Below are 20000 nucleotides of genomic sequence, written 5' to 3' on the forward strand. Positions count from 1 at the left end.
ATGCCAATTACTAATGCTTAATTAATGATTCATAGTGTGCAGTTATTATAAAGTGTTACCAACTTGGATTAATATTTTGAATTAGGTTTTATTTTTTAGATTTTATACAGTTACATTTTATAATAGTTTTTTTTTTATTATTAGCTTTTATTTGTGTATGTACCATTTTCTTTTTCATTTTAGTTTTTTTTGTGTGTGTGTGTTCTTGTTTTTCTTTGTTTTGGTTCTTTTTTAGTTTTTATCTATTTCCAGTAAGTAATTTTGATACTTGAAACTTTGACTTTTCTTGAGGTGTTTCTCTAAAGTGTGTGTGTGTGTGTGTGTGTGTGTGTGTGTGTGTGTGTGTGTGTGTGTGTGTGTGTGTGTGTGTGTGTGTGTGTTTCTGCAGGGATGAACTTGTCTGTAAAATCAGATGCATGTCAAAGCACATTCCTCTCATACTTACAGAGACACACAGAACGTGTAAATACATCACCGCTGACCGCACACGCCTGTCTGTCTGTCTGTCTGTCTGTCTGTCTGTCCTGTTGATTTCTTTGGTTGCCATCATTTTTGTGTATTTGAACCCTTTCCAACAATGACTGTATGATTTTGAGATCCATCTTTTTACACTGAGGACAACTGAGGGACTCATATGCAACTATGCAACTTATTTTGCAACTTAGTTTCCAAGAAGACAAAATAAGTTACATTAAAATTATGTTTTTTGATTTCTGTTAATTTCTTCAGAAGTACCTATGAAGTGTTTGTGTGTGCAGATGTGAACGAGTGTGTGTTCAACATGTTGCTAACATGTTTCTAGCATAATTAGCAAGGCACTCTCATGGTTCTAGAATGATTAGCATGTTACTAACGTATAGCTAGCATGATTAGCATGTTACTAACGTATAGCTAGCATGATTAGAATGTTGCTAAAATGATATTAGCGTTACTAGCATGTTGCCAGCATGTTTCTAGCATAATTAGCATGTTGTTAGCATGATTCTAGCATAATTAGCAAAGTTGTCAACATGTTTTAACATGATTAGCATGTTTCTAGTGTGTTGTTAGCATGATTAGCATGTTTCTAGCATGATTAGCAAGTTATTAGCTTGTTTCTAAAATGATTATCATGCTACTAGCGTGTTGCTGGCCTGTTGTTAGCATCATTAACATTTTGCTAACATGGTTGTAGCATGATTAGCATGTTACTAACGTATAGCTAGCATGATTAGCAAGTTACTAGCATGTTGCTAGTATGTTTTTAACATTATTAGCATGTTGTTACCATGATTCTAGCATGATAAGCAAGTCAACATGTTTTTAACATGATTAGCATGTTTCTAGCATGATTAGCATGTTACTAGTGAGTTGCTTGTTTGTTTCTAGCATTATTGGCATGTTGTTAGCATGATTCTAGCATGGTTAGCATGTTACTAACGTATAGCTAGCAAGATTAGAATGTTGCTAACATGATATTAGCATTACTAGCATGATTAGCAAGTTACTAGCATTTGCTAGCATTTTTTAGCATAATTAGCATTTTGTTAGCATGATTCTAGTATAATTAACAAGTTGTCCACATGTTTCTAAAATGATTATCATGCTACTAACGTGTTGCTAGCATGTTGTTAGCATCATTAACATTTTGCTAACATGTTTCTAGCATGATTAGCATGTTACTAACGTATAGCTAGCATGATTAGCAAGTTACTAGCATGTTGCTAGCATGATTCTAACATAATTAGCAAGTTGTCAACATGTTTTTAACATGATTGGCATGTGTCTAGCGTGTTGTTATCATGATTAGCATTTTGATAGCATGTTTCTAGCATGATTAGCAAGTTATTAGCATGTTTCTAAAATGATTATCATGCTACTAACGTGTTGCTAGCATGTTGTTAGCATCATTAACATTTTGCTAACATGTTTCTAGCATGATTAGCATGTTACTAACGTATAGCTAGCCTGATTAGCAAGTTACTAGCATGTTGCTAGTATGTTTTTAACATTATTAGCATGTTGTTACCATGATTCTAGCATGATAAGCAAGTCAACATGTTTTTAACATGATTAGCATGTTTCTAGCATGATTAGCATGTTACTAGTGAGTTGCTTGTTTGTTTCTAGCATTATTGGCATGTTGTTAGCATGATTCTAGCATGGTTAGCATGTTACTAACGTATAGCTAACACGATTAGAATGTTGCTAACATGATATTAGCATTACTAGCATGATTAGCAAGTTACTAGCATTTGCTAGCATTTTTTAGCATAATTAGCATGTTGTTAGCATGATTCTAGTATAATTAGCAAGTTGTCAACATGTTTTTAACATGATTAGCATGTTTCTAGTGTGTTGTTAGCATGATTAGCAGGTTGATAGCATGTTTCTAGCATGATTTGCAAGTTATTAGCATGTTTCTAAAATGATTATCATGCTACTAGCGTGTTGCTAGCCTGTTGTTAGCATCATTAGTATGTTGCTAACATGTTTTTAGCATGATTAGCATGTTACTAACTTATAGCTAGCATGGTTAGAATGTTGCTAACATGATATTAGCATTACTAGCATGATTAGCAAGTTACTAGCATGTTGCTAGCATGTTTCTAGCAAAATTAGCATGTTGTTAGCATGATTATAGCATAATTAGTAAGTTGTCAACATGTTTTTAACATGATTAGCATGTTTCTAGTGTGTTTTAACATTATTAGTATTTTGATAGCATGTTTCTAGCATGATTAGCAAGTTATTAGCATGTTTCTAAAATGATTATCATGCTACTAGTGTGTTGCTAGCATGTTGTTATCATCATTAACATGTTGCTAACATGTTTCTATCATGATTAGCATGTTACTAACGTATAGCTAGCATGATTAGAATGTTGCTAACATGATATTAGCATTACTAGCATGATTAGCAAGTTACTAGCATGTTGCTAGCATGTTTCTGGCATAATTAGCATGTTGTTAGCATGTTGTTATCATCATTAACATGTTTCTAACATGTTTCTAGCATGATTAGCATGTTACTAACGTATAGCTAGCATGATTAGAATGTTGCTAACATGATATTAGCATTACTAGCATGATTAACAAGTTACTAGCATGTTGCTAGCATGTTTCTGGCATAATTAGCATGTTGTTAGCATGATTCTAGCATAATTAGCAAGTTGTCAACATGTTTTTAACATGATTAGCATGTTTCTAACATGATTAACATGTTACTAGCGTGTTGCTTGTTTGTTTCTAGCATTATTAGCATGTTGTTAGCATGATTTTAGCATGATTAGCATGTTACTAACGTGTAGCTAGCATGATTAGAATGTTGTTAACATGTTAGCATTACTAGCATAATTAGCATGTTTTTAACATGATTAGCATGTTACTAGCGTGTTGTTAGCATGATTAACATTTTGATAGCATGTTTCTAGCATGGTTAGCTAGTTGTCAGCATGTTCTTAACATGATTAGCATGTTACTAGCGTGTTGTTAGCATGATTAGCATTTTGATAGCATGTTTCTAGCATGGTTAGCTAGTTGTCAGCATGTTCTTAACATGATTAGCATGTTACTAGCGTGTTGTTAGCATGATTAGCATTTTGATAGCATGTTTCTAGCATGGTTAGCTAGTTGTCAACATGTTCTTAACATGATTAGCATGTTACTAGCGTGTTGTTAGCATGATTAGCATTTTGATAGCAAGTTTCTAGCATGATTGGCATGTTATGTCACTGATGCTCCAGAAGGACAAACCATGCATAAAGTTTGTTAAATATCATTTAGTCCTGCCCTTCAGTTGCAGAGGATACTCACATGTTTCCAAGACAAAATAAGATTGTTGATGATGATTCCTGTTGATTTGTTGAGCAGTAATCCTGAAGCGTCTGTGTGTGCAGATGTGAACGAGTGTGCGTTCAGGCCGTGTAAGTTCAGGTGTATGAACACTGCGGGCAGCTATAAGTGCTACTGTCTCAACGGCTACATGATGACGGCTGACGGCGCGTGTCGCAGTGAGTATTTACATCACTACTTCCTGTACGCTACAATCCATATCCTGTTTGACACACTCAACATGCATTTATCAGAGTGGGGGAATCTCAAGAAACCTGGCCATAACATGTCATTAGTTAGTTCTGCATTCATTATTCATCATTTTAATTGATTAATGCTAAATACTCCCAAATCATACTCAAATGTGCAGTGCATGTGAATTGGGAAATTGGGAATATCCACTTTCTTCTGTTCTGCATTGTAAATATAGCACATATGTACAGTTGAGGTCTAAAGTTTTCATACACCTTTAATAATTATTTTAGCAAAATAAGACGATCATAATGCATGCTGTTTCTTTAGTGCTGACCTGAATAAGATATTTCACATAAAAGATGTTTACATATAGTCCAAGAGAAAATAATAGTTGTTACCTGAATTATCCACAGCTGTGTTTTTGTTGTTGTTTGTTTGTTTAGTGATAGTTGTTCATGAGTCCCATGTTTGCCCTGAACAGTTAAACTGCCTGCTGTTCTTCAGAAAAATCCTTCAGGTCCCACAAATTCTTTGATTTTTTAGCATTTTTGTGTATTTGAACCCTTTCCAATAACGACTGTATGATTTTGAGATCCATCTTTTCACACTGAGGACAACTGAGGGACTCATATGCAACTATTACAGAAGGTTCAAACACTCACTGATGCTCCAGAAGGAAAAAAAACAATACATTAAGTAACTTTTGAACAAAATGGTTAAAGTTTCTTATTTTGCCTAAATATCATTTTTTTTTTTTTTTTTTTTTTTTTTTACACCACAGAAGATACATGTTTCCTAGAAGACAAAATAAGTTACATTTAGCCTAAACTTAGTGCATGTTTTTTTTTTCTTTCTGGAGCATCAGTGAGTGTTTGAACCTTCTGGAACAGTCAACGAACTGAATCAAATGATTCGCAAATTGCACAGAATGTCCCGAAATGAATCAAATGATTCGCGAATTGCATAGAATGTCCAGAAATGAATCAAATGATTCGCGAACTGAATCAAATGATTCGCGAATTGCATAGAATGTCCAGAAATGAATCAAATGATTCGCGAACTGAATCAAATGATTCGCGAATTGCATAGAATGTCCAGAAATGAATCAAATGATTCCCGAACCGCGCACAATGTCCCAAATTAATTAAATGATTCACATGAGTCCCTCAGTGTGAAAAGATGGATCTCAAAATCATACAGTCATTGTTGGAAAGGGTTCAAATACACAAAAATGCTGAAAACCAAAGAATTTGTGGGACCTGAAGGATTTTTCTGAAGAACAGCAGACAGTTTAACTGTTCAGGACAAACAAGGGACTCATGAACAACTATCACTAAACAACAAAACACAGCTGTGGATCATTCAGGTAACAACACACAATGTGGTTATTTTTATAAATTCAACTATTATTTTCTCTTGTGGACTATATGTAAACATCTTCTATGTGAAATATCTTATTCAGGTCAGAATTAAATACAAAAATAACATGCATTTTATATGATCCCTCTTATTTTTGTAAAACAATTAACATTCTGCAAGGTGTATGTAAACTTTTGACTGCAACTGTGCCTGCTGAATTAAGCTAACAAAATGTTCAAACATTATTTATAAGCATCCACTTTTTTTTTAGTTATGTGAACTTAAAGGGAACATTAAATTTTCTCATTTTACAAACATGATGGAAACGTTAGACAAACATTCCACCAAAGTGTTTTAAAGAAATATATGATTTGGATAAATGATGGAACATCTTGAGAAAAGACCAGATAACCAACTAATGTTTTGAGAACATTATTCAAGACCAGATAACAGGAACAATACTGGAAGAAGGTTTATTTGTAACTAAGAGAGAACGTTCTGAGGATGTTCCCCATGAGCGGTGTTCTTTTTGTGTTTGTTGTTGCTCTCAAACCCTAGTGAGCACACTGATTCTAGTGAGTCAACTTTTTTGATAAGCATGTTGCAATGCATTATGGAATTGCTGTCTCTAAGAGGAATACATACAGTGCTGTGTCAAATATGAGTACAGATGCTTATGGATTCTTCTCTGTGTGTGTAGACGCTCGTACGTGTGCGATGGCTAACTGTCAGTACGGCTGTGCGGTGATGAAAGGCGAGGTCAGATGTCAGTGTCCGTCTCCAGGGCTGCGTCTCGCTCCTGACGGCAGAACGTGTGTCGGTATGGATGCACGATTCAAACACACATATAGCTCAAAACACGGATTTCTTCCTTGTTTAGTCAAGCCAGCTCAGTCATTTCCGCTCTGTGCTGTAATAGGAGTGTACTTTGCTCGTTTTCTCTACATAATCCATTCACAATCAAAGATTTGTTTGTCTCAGAGGACCAAACGTCCATGTATACCTTTTAAAGAACGACAAACGCCAGTTTAAAAAAATACACCGGTAAATTGTTAAATATGCGTGAGTCATTTTTATGATTGACAGTAATAACCGGACAAACATCTGACAAACTGATGTTAAAACAGAGCTGTGCATTAAATGATTCAGACTAAATTCACTGTAACAAAACTATAGCAGTAACACATTTGCATTGGTTAAATATAGGCTATTTAATAGCTTCAAGATAAAAGTTCAAGATAAAGCTTAAAAGTTTGTTATTAAATTATATAAAATATTTAAAATTCATATCGATTCATATTGAGTGCATTACTTAATTCTTATAGACCTACCATTAATGTTTAACTTATTTATGTTGTAGTGAACTATATATAAGTATTTAAATAATTCACCTTTATAGGCTGTTTGTGTCTGAGCTTATTTATTTATTTATTTATTTTAATGACTTTCTGCACTTGCTATACTATATACTTCAGTGCGGTAAAAGTACTACAATTTATTTTACTAGTAATTTTACAATAAAACGTCTTGAAAAAATTAGATTTGAAATGACTAATGATTGATCCTCTGCTGCCATCTTCTGGTTATATGGGTAACTTCATGTCATTTTCATCTTAAAAACACGCTGTTTTCCATGAAAAAGACATCTTTATGAATGAAAAGTGAATCTTTGAAGTGCACATTACACAGCTTTAAAATAAAAAAATATTACAAGATTTTAAAAATGTGTAAAAAAAAAGTGTGTGGAAATATCTCACATGTAATGACATATAATTGTTAGTTTATATTTAAATTATTGTTTTACATTTCTGCTCAGATGTGGATGAGTGTGTGACGGGTCAAGCCACGTGTCCGAGGTTTCGTAAGTGTGTGAACACGTTCGGCAGTTACGTCTGCAGATGCCATGAAGGGTTCGAGCTGCGGCACATCAACGGAAAATACCACTGCACAGGTGTGATTACAGAAAAGCATGTTAATAAAGACTTTATTTAATATCATTTGTGACCCTGGAGCACAAAACCAGTCTTAAGTAGCACGGGTATATTTGTAGCAATAGACAAAAATACAATGTATGGGTCAAAATTATACATTTTTTGCCAAAAATCACGAGGATAATAAGTTGTTCTATGAAGATATTTTGTGAATTTTCTACTGTAAATATATCAAAATTTAATTTTTGATTAGTAATATGCTTTGCTAAGAACTTCATTTGGACAACTTTAAAGGTGATTTTCTCAATATTTAGTTTTTTTGCACCCTCAGATTCCAGATTTTGCTCTTTCATAACAAACCATACATAAATAGAAAGCTTATTTATTCAGCTTTCAGGTGAAGTATAAATCTCAATTTCGAAAAAAATGGACCCTTATGACTGGTTTTGTGGTCATGGGTCACATTTTATCGATTCATTTATTAATGATAATTAATGACGTATCTAATTGTTGATCACAGACTCTAAATATTTGTATGTTGTTGTTTTTTCCAGATAAAAAGTTTTCATCTATTTGCTATGACAAACCGGGACACAAGAAATGCAAATGCACGCCGAACGTTAATGGAAAGGGTTACGACTGCAAATGTAAGTGTGTGTGATTTATACAATAAGGGTTCGTACAGATACTGTAAAATGACATTTCAAGAACTTTTCAAGCAGTACTTTTTTATTTTCAAGGACTTCAATCAGAGATCTCACTTTCAAGCAATGCCTTCCATTTCAAATTCTAAAACGAGAGAAATAGATTGATTAAAAAATAAAGTGTGAAGTATTAAGTATTACAAAGTATACTACACTTTTACTATGGTAAACCATGGTTATTTCTCTTAAAGGAGAAGTTCACTTCCTGAACAAAAATGTACAGATTATTTACCCACCCTGTTGTCATCAGAGATGTTCATATCTTTCTTTCTTCAGTCGTAATTAATTATGTTTTTTGAGGAAAACATTTCCGATTTCTCTCCATATAGTGGACTTCTATGGTGCCCCTGAGTTTGAACTTCCAAAATGCAGCTGAAATGCAGCTTCAAAGGGCTCTAAACAATCCCAGCCGAGGAAGAAGGGTCTTATCTAGCGAAACGATTGGCCATTTGAAGGAAAAATACAATTTATAAACTTTTTAACCTCAAATGTTCATCTTCAGTGTTGGGGAAAGTTACTTTTAAAAGTAATGCATTACAATATTGAGTTACTCCCTAAAAAGTAACTAATTACGTTACTTTTGCGTTACTTTATAAATCTGGGCAGGGCTTGCTTGTTTGTTTTTAATATAAAAAGTTCTATTTTTGGCAAATGTAAAACCCTTTTTACACCAAAATTGAAGTAAATTGACGTCTGTACAGTAGACCACAGAAGAAACAAATGTCAACTCTTCAGCAATAAAACAAGAAAACAAATGTTAGATTATCTTGAGTAATTTTTGCTTATTAGTATGGATGAATTGGATCATCGAAGGTCGGCAGCAAAGACATCGCTTAATAAAATGGGATTAAATACATAAGGGAAATTTGTATTATTTAACATATTTAATTATTGCAGGTTTTTATTCATTTTGAGGAATACTGTATCGTTTTTTTTAGTGAGTGAGATGAATTAATGCATGTTCACGTTTATTCTAGAACTAAAGTAACATCTTACTCACAATTTCTCTCAACATGAGGACAGGAGAGGGGGAAGTAACTGGCGTTACTTATTTGAAAAATTAATTAAATCAATTAAAAAGTAACGTGCTACTTTACTAGTTACTTGGAAAAGGTAATATTATAACGTAACTTGCGTTACTTGTAATGTGTTACCCGCAACACTGATGCTGTGTGTGTTTCAGCTGTTGTTAAAGTCACCATTGAGCCTGCAAGACCAGTCCATGTCACAGTCAGGCCAACAACCATCTCCACGGCAACAGTTCCCATGACAACCACCAGAAAAACAACAACTACAGCCACTCCCACTACTACAGTTGCCATAGCAACTTCTGTTCCGACAAGCACTGTTGTGACGACTACTGTTGCTATAACAACAACCACCAAAAAAACAACAACTACAGCCACTCCCACTACTACAGTTGCCATAGCAACTTCTGTTCCGACAAGCACTGTTGTGACGACAGTAACACCAACTACTGTTGCTATAACAACAACAACAACAAAAGCTACAACTACAACAGCCCTCACAACTGTTGCTACGACCACAAGTCCAACTACAACGTCCACATCACCTGCTCCGACAACTACAACTACAGCCACGCCTCCAACTACAACCACCATCAAAACAACAACAACAGCAGCAGCAGCGCCTGTAACAACCGCACAGATGAGCTCAACTACAACACTAGACAACCGCATTCACAGAGAGAACACGGCTAAACCACGAGGAGACGTACACAGTGAGATTCATTCATGTTCCTAAAAGTTTCTTCTGCTCAGCAAGGGTGCAATTAAAAATTATGAAATATTATTCCAATTTAAAATTTTCAATTTCTATGTGAATATCTGGTTAAATGTCATTTATTTCTGTGATCAAAGTTGCATTTTCAGCATCATTACTCCCTGATCCTTTAAATGTCACATGATCCTTCAGAAATCATTCTAATATGCTGATTTGCTGCTCCACAAACATTTCTGATTATTATCAATGTTAAAAACAGTTGTGCTGCACAATATTTTTGTGGAAACATCATACTTTTTTTTTTTTTTTAGGATTTACAGATTAATAGAAATTTCAAAAGAATGGCATTTATATAAAATCGAAATCTTTTGTAACATTATTAGTTAGTGTAATGTAACCAATAATAACCAAAAAAAATATTAGTAATATATTTTTTTTAAAAAGTAATTGTAACTAAACATATTCAATATGTCAGTAAGAAGCAAAATACAGTACAATATATATATATATAAAAATCAAAGGCATGTTTCCCCTTTTTTTATGAACTAATAAAACCTATTTTTAAATTAAACTTGAAAAAATTGAATCAGAATCAGTGTTTCAGTATTACTGATTTTTAATAATAATTTTGCATAATTTTTTAATTATTTTTTTCATTTTAGTTATAGTTAAAATTTGAGTAGCTTTTTTGTCATTATCATTACTTTTATGTTTTTTTTTTTAAAATATGTGTATAGTTTTTATTAATTTAATTAATAGTCTTAGTTATTTTAGTACACCAGGTTAAACTAAATAAAAAGTAACCTTGGCAACTAACTGAAATAATATAAATGTAAAGTTTTTTTTAAACTTTAAAATATGCCTTATTTAATTTTGATTAACGTTTAAATTACAAAAATGTTTTTGAGTTAACTATAATAACACTGATCAGAGTTTTGAATTAATTCATTAAAATGATTCAGCTGATTCACAATAATTTGGTTTAATTCTAAGACCATTTGTGACCCTGGACCACAAAACTAGCACAGGTATATTTGTAGGAATAGCCAACAATACATTTTCATTTTTTTCTTTTATGCCAAAAATCATTAGGATATTAAGTAAAGATCATGTTCTATGAAGATATTTTGTAAATTGCTTACCATAAATATATTAAAACTTAACTTTTGATTAGTAATATGCATTGCTAAGAACTTTAAAGGTGGTTTTCTCAAAATTTAGATTTTTTTTTGCACCCTCAGATTGCATGCATTTATTCAGCTTTTAGATTATGCATAAATCTCAATTTCAAAAAATTGACCCTCATGATTGGTTTTGTGGTCCAGGATCACATTTCATCTACTTAAATTGAAAAAAAAAAAAAAAAATCATGAAACTAGACCTTTAAATTGTATTCACTTGATGTTATTTCCATACAGTCCAGTTATTTACCAATATACAGTAATTGAGTGTGTGCAGCTCTAATGGATCTGTTTGTCTCTTTTAGTTCCACGTTACGAGAACAACCTGTTTGACTGGGACTTTGACGTTGAGCTCGGAAACACAGATGAGCTTGTGCGAGACGATCCAGGTACCGTTTCACACTTCACAAACAAAACAGACGAGACGAGCCAGAGAAGACCTTCCTGACATGTGTGTGTGTGTGTGTGTGTGTGTGTGTGTGTGTTTCAGCCGCTGCTGTTGTGAGCTGCTCATTTGATGAAGGTTTGTGCGTTTGGATGACAGACTCGGAAGGAGATCTGAAATGGGAAATCAAAGATGATCCCGCCGGTAAAACACTTCAGAATTACACAGATTCCAACAAAACTACTGATACTGTTCTAACCTGTCAATCACTCTCAGGTGGGCGGTACCTGTCTGTCCCAGAGGCTACTAACAGACGGAGTGTCAAAGGGGCGCGGCTAACGGTGCCAGTGGCCCCTCCCACAAAGGCGTGGCAGGGCGGTGACCTCTGTCTGTCATTTAGACACCGTCTCCATGGACACCACATCGGCTCAATGCAGGTGTTCGTCAGGAAGGGGCGGAGTCACAACCCATCCGTCTGGACCAGGACTGGAGGACACGGCTGGAGACAGGCCCACATCACACTTGAGGGGCGGGGCCTTGTCGATGTAAGCATGAATAAATCATCATGTGCTCATACATAGTCCTAACACTAAATGCTGAGGTTCCCTAAAGTTTTTAGTCCCATCAGTGAACAAAATGTACAGATTTGTTTGACACCACAACTTTCAAACATGATAGTTGCTGATCTGCTACTTAAGCTTTATATTATTCTTAGACTAAATTTCTGAACGCTACTCCTGCAAGCGCTTTCAAGCTAGAACCATCAAACTCAGCCCAGCTCTTCAGACTGATCTCACTCAGTGTGCTGTGCCTTTTCAGACTGATCCGACTTACAGTTTTCATAAAATTGAAGATTAAAAATCATACAAATCCCATAGACTTACATTGACGGAATGTTCAAATGAGCCAACACTGTTCAAACTCCAACAGACAAAATTTAAATTTAAACTGCCAGAATCCCTTGAGACTCAATCAACTTTATTTCTAATCCATTCAAACTTCTATCTATCGAATATTTATCATCTATTTAACTATCTAGCCTAGCCTAGCAACTACAATCATGCTTGTAACTTGATAATAATGCTATGACTTGCTAATCATGCTAGTAACTTGCTAATCATGCTAGTAACATGTTAATCATGCTAGCAATGCTAGAAACGTGCTATTAACTTGTCAGTCATGCTAATGTGATGTAAATAACATGCTAATCATGATAGAACCATGTTAGCAATTTGCTAATCATGCTAGTAACTTGCTAGTCATGCTAGAAACATGTTAGTAACGTGCTAGCAACTTGCTAGTCAGCCAAAAAACATGCTAGCAACTTGTTAATCAGGCTAGAAACATGCTGGCAACATGCTAGCAACTTGCTAATCATGTTGGAAACACATTAATAACTTGCTAATCATGCAAGAAACTTGTTAACAACTTGCTAATGACATGCTAATAATGCAAGTGACATGTTAATTATGTTAGAAACATTCTAGCAACTTGCTAGTAACTTGATAATAATGCTAGTAACCTGCTAATCATGCTAGTAACATGTTAATCATGCTAGCAACATACTAGTAGCTTGCTAATCATGCTAGAAACGTGCTATTAACTTGTCAGTCATTCTAATGTGATGTAAATAACATGCTAATCATGCTAGAAACATGTTAGCAATTTGCTAATCAAGCTAGAAAAATGTTAGCAATTTGCTAATCATGCTAGTAACTTGCTAGTCATGCTAGAAATATGCTATTAACTTGCTAATCATACTAGAAACATGTTAGTAACTTGTTAATCATGCTAGAAACATCCTAGTAACTTGTCAGGCTTGTCATGCTAATGACCTGTAAGTAACATGCTAATCATGCTAGAAACGTGTTAGCAACTTGCTAATCATGCTGGAAACTTGTTGAAAACTTGCTAATCATGCTAGAAACATGTTAGAAACATGTTAACAATTCATTAATCATGCTAGAATCATGCTAGCAACTTGCTAGTCAGGCTAGAAAATGTTAGAAACGTGTTAGCAAACTTACTAGTCAGCCTAGAAACATGCTAGCAACTTGTTAATCAGGCTAGAAACATGCTGGAAACATACTAGCAACTTACTAATCATGATAGGGACATGTTAAAAACGTGCTAGCAATTTGCTAATCATGTTAGAAACATGCTAATGACATGCTAGTAACTTGATAATCATACTAGAAATGTTAATAACTTGCTAATCATGCTAGAAACATGTTAGTAACGTGCTAGCAACTTGTTAATCAGGCTAGAAACATGCTGGCAACATGCTAGCAACTTGCTAATCATGTTGGAAACACATCAATAACTTGCTAATCATGTTGGAAACACATCAATAACTTGCTAATCATGCAAGAAACTTGTTAACAACTTGCTAATGACATGCTAATAATGCAAGTGACATGTTAGTTATGTTAGAAACATTCTAACAACTTGCTAATCATGCTAGAAACATACTAAACATGCTAGAAAAATGTTAGAATCATGCTAATTGTAAATATATACAAAATTTTACACACATTTTATTCTTAATACTGTGTTGTTACCTGAATGATCCACAGCTGTGTCCCGAACAGTTAAGCTGCCTGCTGTTCTTCAGAAAAATCCTTCAGGTCTCACAAATTCTTTGGTTTTTCAGCATTTTTGTGCATTTGAACCCTTTCCAGCAATGACTGTATGATTTTGAAGAAAAAAACAATGCATTAAGAGCCGGGGGTGAAAACTTTTAAATGTGAAGTTCAGAGTAAATTGAACTCTTTTTGTCTTCTGGGAAACATAAGTATCTTCTGTAGCTTCTGAAGGGCAGTTCTAAATGAAAAAGAAATATGATATTTACGCAAAATAAAAATGTGCACATCTCCATTCTGCTCAAAAGTTTTCACCCCCGGCTCTTAATGCATGGTGTTTCCTTCTGGAGCATCAGTGAGTGTTTGAACCTTCTGTAATAGGTTGCATATGAGTCCCTCAGTTGTCCTCAGTGTGAAAAGATGGATCTCAAAATCATACAGTCATTATTGGAAAGGGTTCAAATACACAAAAATGCTAAAAAATCAAAGAATTTGTGGGACCTGAAGGATTTTATCTGAAAAACAGCAGTCAGTTTAAGTGTTCAGGACAAACAAGGGACTCATGAACAACTATCACTGAATAAAAACACAGCTGTGGATCTTTCAGGTAACAACACAGTATTAAGAATCAAGTGAATGGGGTCATTTTAATAAATTCAACCTTTTATCTGAAATATTTTATTCAGGTCAGTACTAAATAAAAAATAACATGCATTTTGTATGATCCCTCTTATTTCATAGTATGTGCATGTTGATTATAGTTTAATAATTAATGTTGTTCGGTGTCAGATTGTGCTGAAGGCAGAGAGACGGCGAGGGAAACATGGAGAAATCGCTGTGGATGATTTCAGTCTGAGACGAGGAGCCTGCAGTGATGGACACTACAGGACTCAGTGACACACGCACATAATGAAACTATCCCACAGGAGTGGACAGGTCAACATTTATATTCATGAGGACATCCACATCTTTATTTACCATTTTATGACCATGAATCTGTGGATTTGTGCAGAACTAGACCAAATTGCCTTGCATATTTATTAAAAATATTGGTTGTTTTGCTTTTCGATAACAATATTAGTAATATTAGCTACATTTAATGTACAAAGTTATTTTAAAGCACATGTGACTGACTAATACCTGATCAGTATATTCATCCACAAACACAGATACTCTTATTTTATAGTGTTGTAAACGTCTAACAGGATGAGTCTTATTTGAAAATATGTCCAGGTCTCATTTCACACTCTAAAAAAAATAATGGTTTCAACTTTTCAAACTATTTTTTTTTTTTAAGTTTAGTCAACTAAAAATATTTAAGTTAACATTAAGTAACTTAACATTTCAAGTTGACTGAACTTAAAATCTGAAGTCAATAGGGTAACAAATTAAGTTATAATTTTAATATTTTTTTTTACAGTGCAGATTCAAATAAATTATATTTTGTAGTTTTACGTTTTGGGATAATATTATAATTATAGCATGATTTCTGTTCGTATTCTTGTTTAATGCATCTGTTACCTTTTTCAGTATTTCCATTAAAGATCATTTTTATTTTTTTAATTATTTTTTAAAATCAGCATAAATTAGTAGTTCAAGTGCTTTAACTAATATTATTTAACTAATTGTCATTCATATAATGCAAAAAAACTGTACACCATTTCTTTAGTTTAAAGAAATATTTCAAAAGACTATTTGAGGTGAAATAAGAGATTCATTCTACAACGAATCTTTATGTTTGTTTCAGAGGTTTGATGCGAATTAATGGTTTTATATTTTTATACATCATTAGTTCATTCAGTAATTAGTGTTAGTAAACCAGTATTATCACTGGCCTTGTCATTTAAATTATTTATAAATAATAATTATCAAAAAACCAAAGTAATGTTAAGCTTTTTTATTTGCTTTAGCCTCAGGTGAGTGTAAATGCACAGTTCTGTTGTGTTTCGTCATTTTCCTGAGTGTCCCTGATCTGCTGGACAGGCTTTTGTTGAATTGTTTTTAGTGCGTTTAGATGTTCACAAGACAATAATCAGTATGTAATCTTACAGCTATCCACAATGCTTTGAATCATTTTCACATGTGTTTCTACTCATGTTCAGTTCTTTCTAGCACTTTCTATGCTCACCGCATGTTTCACAAAATTTTTATGTTGTATGTATGTTCCGTGTTTGGTATGCATCTGAATGTGTATTTAAAACTTTAAAAGCCATATAAACTCAAATCAGAACTTCTGTTGTTGATTACTGTGATTCCCGAACTCTCTCTGATGGTCCGAACTGCATCAAATGATTCGCGAACTCTCTCTGATGGTCCGAACTGCATCAAATGATTCGCAAACTCTCTCTGATGGTCCGAACTGCATCAAATGATTCCCGAACTGCATCAAATGATTCGCAAACTCTCTCTGATGGTCCGAACTGCATCAAATGATTCGCGAACTGCATCAAATGATTCGCAAACTCTCTCTGATGGTCCGAACTGCATCAAATGATTCGCAAACTCTCTCTGATGGTCCGAACTGCATCAAATGATTCGCGAACTCTCTCTGATGGTCCGAACTGCATCAAATGATTCGCGAACTCTCTCTGATGGTCCGAACTGCATCAAATGATTCGCGAACTCTCTCTGATGGTCCGAACTGCATCAAATGATTCGCAAACTCTCTCTGATGGTCCGAACTGCATCAAATGATTCCCGAACTCTCTCTAAAACTCTCTCTATATCGATAAATATTCGATAGATGGAAGTTTGAATGGATTAGAAATAACGCTAGTTGATAGAAGGGAAGCTTGATAGGGTCCGAACTGCATCAAATGATTCCCGAACTCTCTCTGATGGTCCGAACGGCATCAAATGAATCCCGAACTCCTCCCGAACTCTCTCTGATGGTCCGAACTGCATTAAATGATTCGCTAACGGCATTAAATGAATCCCGAACTCTCTCTGATGGTCCGAATTGCATCAATTGATTCACGAACTGCATCAATTGATTCCAGAACTGCATCAAATGATTCGCGAACTCTCTCTGATGGTCTCAAAAAGGATGTGTTAGTTTTAACACAATTTTTGTCTTGACTATTGTGTTGACATCAAATGATTCGCGAACTTTCTCTGATGGTCCGAACTGCATCAAATGATTCACTCGCGATCTGAATCAAAGTTTCAGGATTGACGAAAATAAGTGCATGTAATATAGCAATTTGGCGGTATATTGGGTTTGATTTAGAGTTTCGTAAGTTTATCCACATATCGTTCTCTCTCTTAATATGTAAGTGAGTGTAAATGTCAGCAGCATCATATATCCCTAAATGATTGAAGGTTGTCGGTTAAAAAAAGAGCATGTTGATGCAGCTCAGTCTGCTATTTTATTCCAACCGTTATTCCTGACCAGACGCTTCCGTAAATATTTAGTTTATACGTAGAGTTACGTTGAAACTAAGTTTAATGGTGCAACGGAAAAATATTTAGTCGTGCGTAAATTGTAACTTAGTGTCCATTTACGTCGCAACTAGGCTAAGTTGTAACTTACGCACAGCTGGTGCAACCGGCCCCTGGAAGCAGATGTTCTCCACAAATCTTCTGACATGTAAACTCCTCCCAAAGCACAATGGGTTTAATGTGTGCGTGTTTGTGTGTGTATGTTAGAGAGAGAGGCTACATTCCGTTTAAACTGAGACAGACAGAAGTGAAGGAGTGTGTGTTTAACATGAAGCAGAGCAGAGACCATGACAACCTGCATAAACACCGTCTGTCTGCAGCGCTGACTCACAGGTTAATCTCAGTCTTTTGTGTCACAGGTTAAAACAGGTTTCTTCTTTACAGTTGAGTACAGTTTATGTAAGAGATGAAGTGAGGTTTCGGCTCAGACAGATGTTCTGCTGAGAAACTGATGACCGTCAGAAAATACTGCAGTTCAGTTCCGCCATCTAGTGGACGAGAACATGCATTGCAATCACCAAACATTAAAATGACTAAAACTTTAACTCAAATGACAGAAAATTTAAACGTATATATACATTCAGTTAATCTTATTTAATTAAAAATTTGCTAAATTAATTTAAAAACACTTCAGTAGTATATCAATGATATTAAAATAAACTGAACATACTGTAAAAAAGCTTGTACCAGTGCCTTACTTTGATTATATTTGGTTTTACAGATAAAATGCTCTTATGAAGTTAATAACGTTCATAGTAACGTTCACTGATTAATATAGTTAATGTTGAATTGAAAACATCTCTGTGTCTAGTTAGGGACAACAGATTTTGTGTTACTTTTAACTCGACCACTGCGCACACTAATGTGTTATAGTTAGACAATTGTGTCATTTATGCACACAAAATAACACAAAATGTGTTAAAATAGTCAACACAAAAATTGTGTTAAAACTATCACATCCTTTTTGAGAGTTTGAGAGAATGTACATAAATGAATGATCTTTTAGGCATTATAAAACATGAAGTTTGTTAATATTATTGAAGAAGTATTATTGTAGTTTCATAACATTATGGTTTTAACCACTGATGTCACACATAGGCTATATTTTAATAGAGATGAAACCTAACAACACAATAATATTGTGATATGAAGTATAATGTATAATGATTAACTTTAAATGTGTCAAAATGAATAACAGTTGAAAATATTCGAAAAGTAATCAAAAAGTAATTAAAAGTAATAAGTTATTGAAAGTAATTGAAAAGTAACTTGTAATCTGTAACCTATTACATTTCCAAAGTAACCTTCCCAACACTGGTATTAATGTTCTTGTTATACAGTTAATAAATAAACAAACAAACAAACAAACAAAAAACTGAATTTTCATTTTTGAGTGAAAAATTAACCCTTTAACCCGGTCATGTGTGAGTGTGACACGTGACTCCGCCCACTGCCCCGCCCACCGGCCCCGCCCCTCCGCCCAGTGTAACACCAGAATAAACTGCAGACTTTCACACAAACACTCTCGCAGCCAGACACCTGTCCGGAGAGAGAGAGACGAACGCGTCCAGCTCAGGAGAATATGATCCAACACATGTGCACATGTGCCTCGACATTTCACAGCAGGAATGCTGACAGACCGAAACAGAGAGAGAGAGAGAGAGAGAGAGACACTCACACTCTTCAGTCCTTTCCTTTCAGCTCCGGACCGCCGTTGAAACCCCGAACACACACTCGCTCAGCAGGTGAAGGTTTATTCTCTTATTATGTATGATATTGTGACTTGGAAATAGTAATGTATATTTGGTAGTAGGCCTTCTTATACGTTCTCAGAACTTTAGCTAACGTGAAGATATAAACAAACGTGCTTCCAGCAACTTTAAGTACAAAGTTATGTGGTCTTTAATGGTGTTATCTAAACTTTAGCACGAAAACGTTGTTTAAGTTATATAGGCCCTACAGTGTTAATGTAACTAACTAATGTTAACAAATGGAACCTTAATGTAAAGAAACTTAGCTGTGACCCTGGACCACAAAAACAGTCATAAGGGTTAATTTCTTAAGATTTAGACAATATTTGTGACCCTGGACCACAAAACCAGTCATAAGGTTAAATTTTACAAAACTCAGATGTATACATCATATGAAAGCTCAATAAATAAGCTTTCTATTGATGTATGGTTTGTTAGGATAGGACAATATTTGGCCGAGATACAACTATTTGAAAATCTGAAATCTAAGGGTGCAAAAAAATCAAAATACTGAGAAAATCACCTTTAAAGTTGTCCAAATTGAGCTCTTAGCAATGCATATTACTAATCAAAAATTACATTTTGATAGGTTTACAGTAGGAATTTTACAAAAAATCTTCATGGAACATGATCTTTACTTAATTTCCTAATGATTTTTGACATAAAAGAAAAATCAATAATTTTGACCCACACGATGTATTTTTGGCTATTGCTACAAATATTCACATGTTACTTAAGACTGGTTTTGTGCTCCAGGGTCACATTTAATTCAGTGTTTTTGTTTCGAAACACACCCACTTTAATAATTTCATTGGTTTACATATAATTATGCGTATGTTCCAAAGCTTTTATAGAAGATCGGAATGTTTTCCTGTCTGTTTTGCATGTTGTTGTTGTTGTGTGTGGATTGGTATTG

General features: G+C 34.4%; 2 protein-coding genes across 2 annotated transcripts in view; both read left to right on the forward strand.

Moving 5' to 3' along the window:
- Positions 1 to 16105, forward strand: part of LOC141291311 (nephronectin) — a 25291-nt gene extending 9186 nt beyond the window's left edge. Inside the window, exons 4-12 of the mRNA XM_073823486.1 lie at positions 3878 to 3991; positions 6067 to 6186; positions 7183 to 7317; positions 7852 to 7944; positions 9185 to 9742; positions 11231 to 11314; positions 11416 to 11514; positions 11587 to 11855; positions 14682 to 16105. Of these exons, the coding sequence (XP_073679587.1) occupies positions 3878 to 3991; positions 6067 to 6186; positions 7183 to 7317; positions 7852 to 7944; positions 9185 to 9742; positions 11231 to 11314; positions 11416 to 11514; positions 11587 to 11855; positions 14682 to 14789 (1580 nt within the window). The 3' untranslated portion in view covers positions 14790 to 16105. The remainder of the gene's footprint in view (positions 1 to 3877; positions 3992 to 6066; positions 6187 to 7182; positions 7318 to 7851; positions 7945 to 9184; positions 9743 to 11230; positions 11315 to 11415; positions 11515 to 11586; positions 11856 to 14681) is intronic.
- A 2931-nt stretch (positions 16106 to 19036) lies between these two features.
- Positions 19037 to 20000, forward strand: part of aimp1b (aminoacyl tRNA synthetase complex interacting multifunctional protein 1b) — a 17604-nt gene continuing 16640 nt past the window's right edge. Inside the window, exon 1 of the mRNA XM_073823708.1 lies at positions 19037 to 19078. The gene's annotated coding sequence lies outside the window, so the exon portion shown is untranslated. The remainder of the gene's footprint in view (positions 19079 to 20000) is intronic.

Source organism: Garra rufa, chromosome 18 (genome assembly GCF_049309525.1).
Source record: "Garra rufa chromosome 18, GarRuf1.0, whole genome shotgun sequence".
NCBI classification, from domain to species: Eukaryota; Metazoa; Chordata; class Actinopteri; order Cypriniformes; family Cyprinidae; genus Garra; species Garra rufa.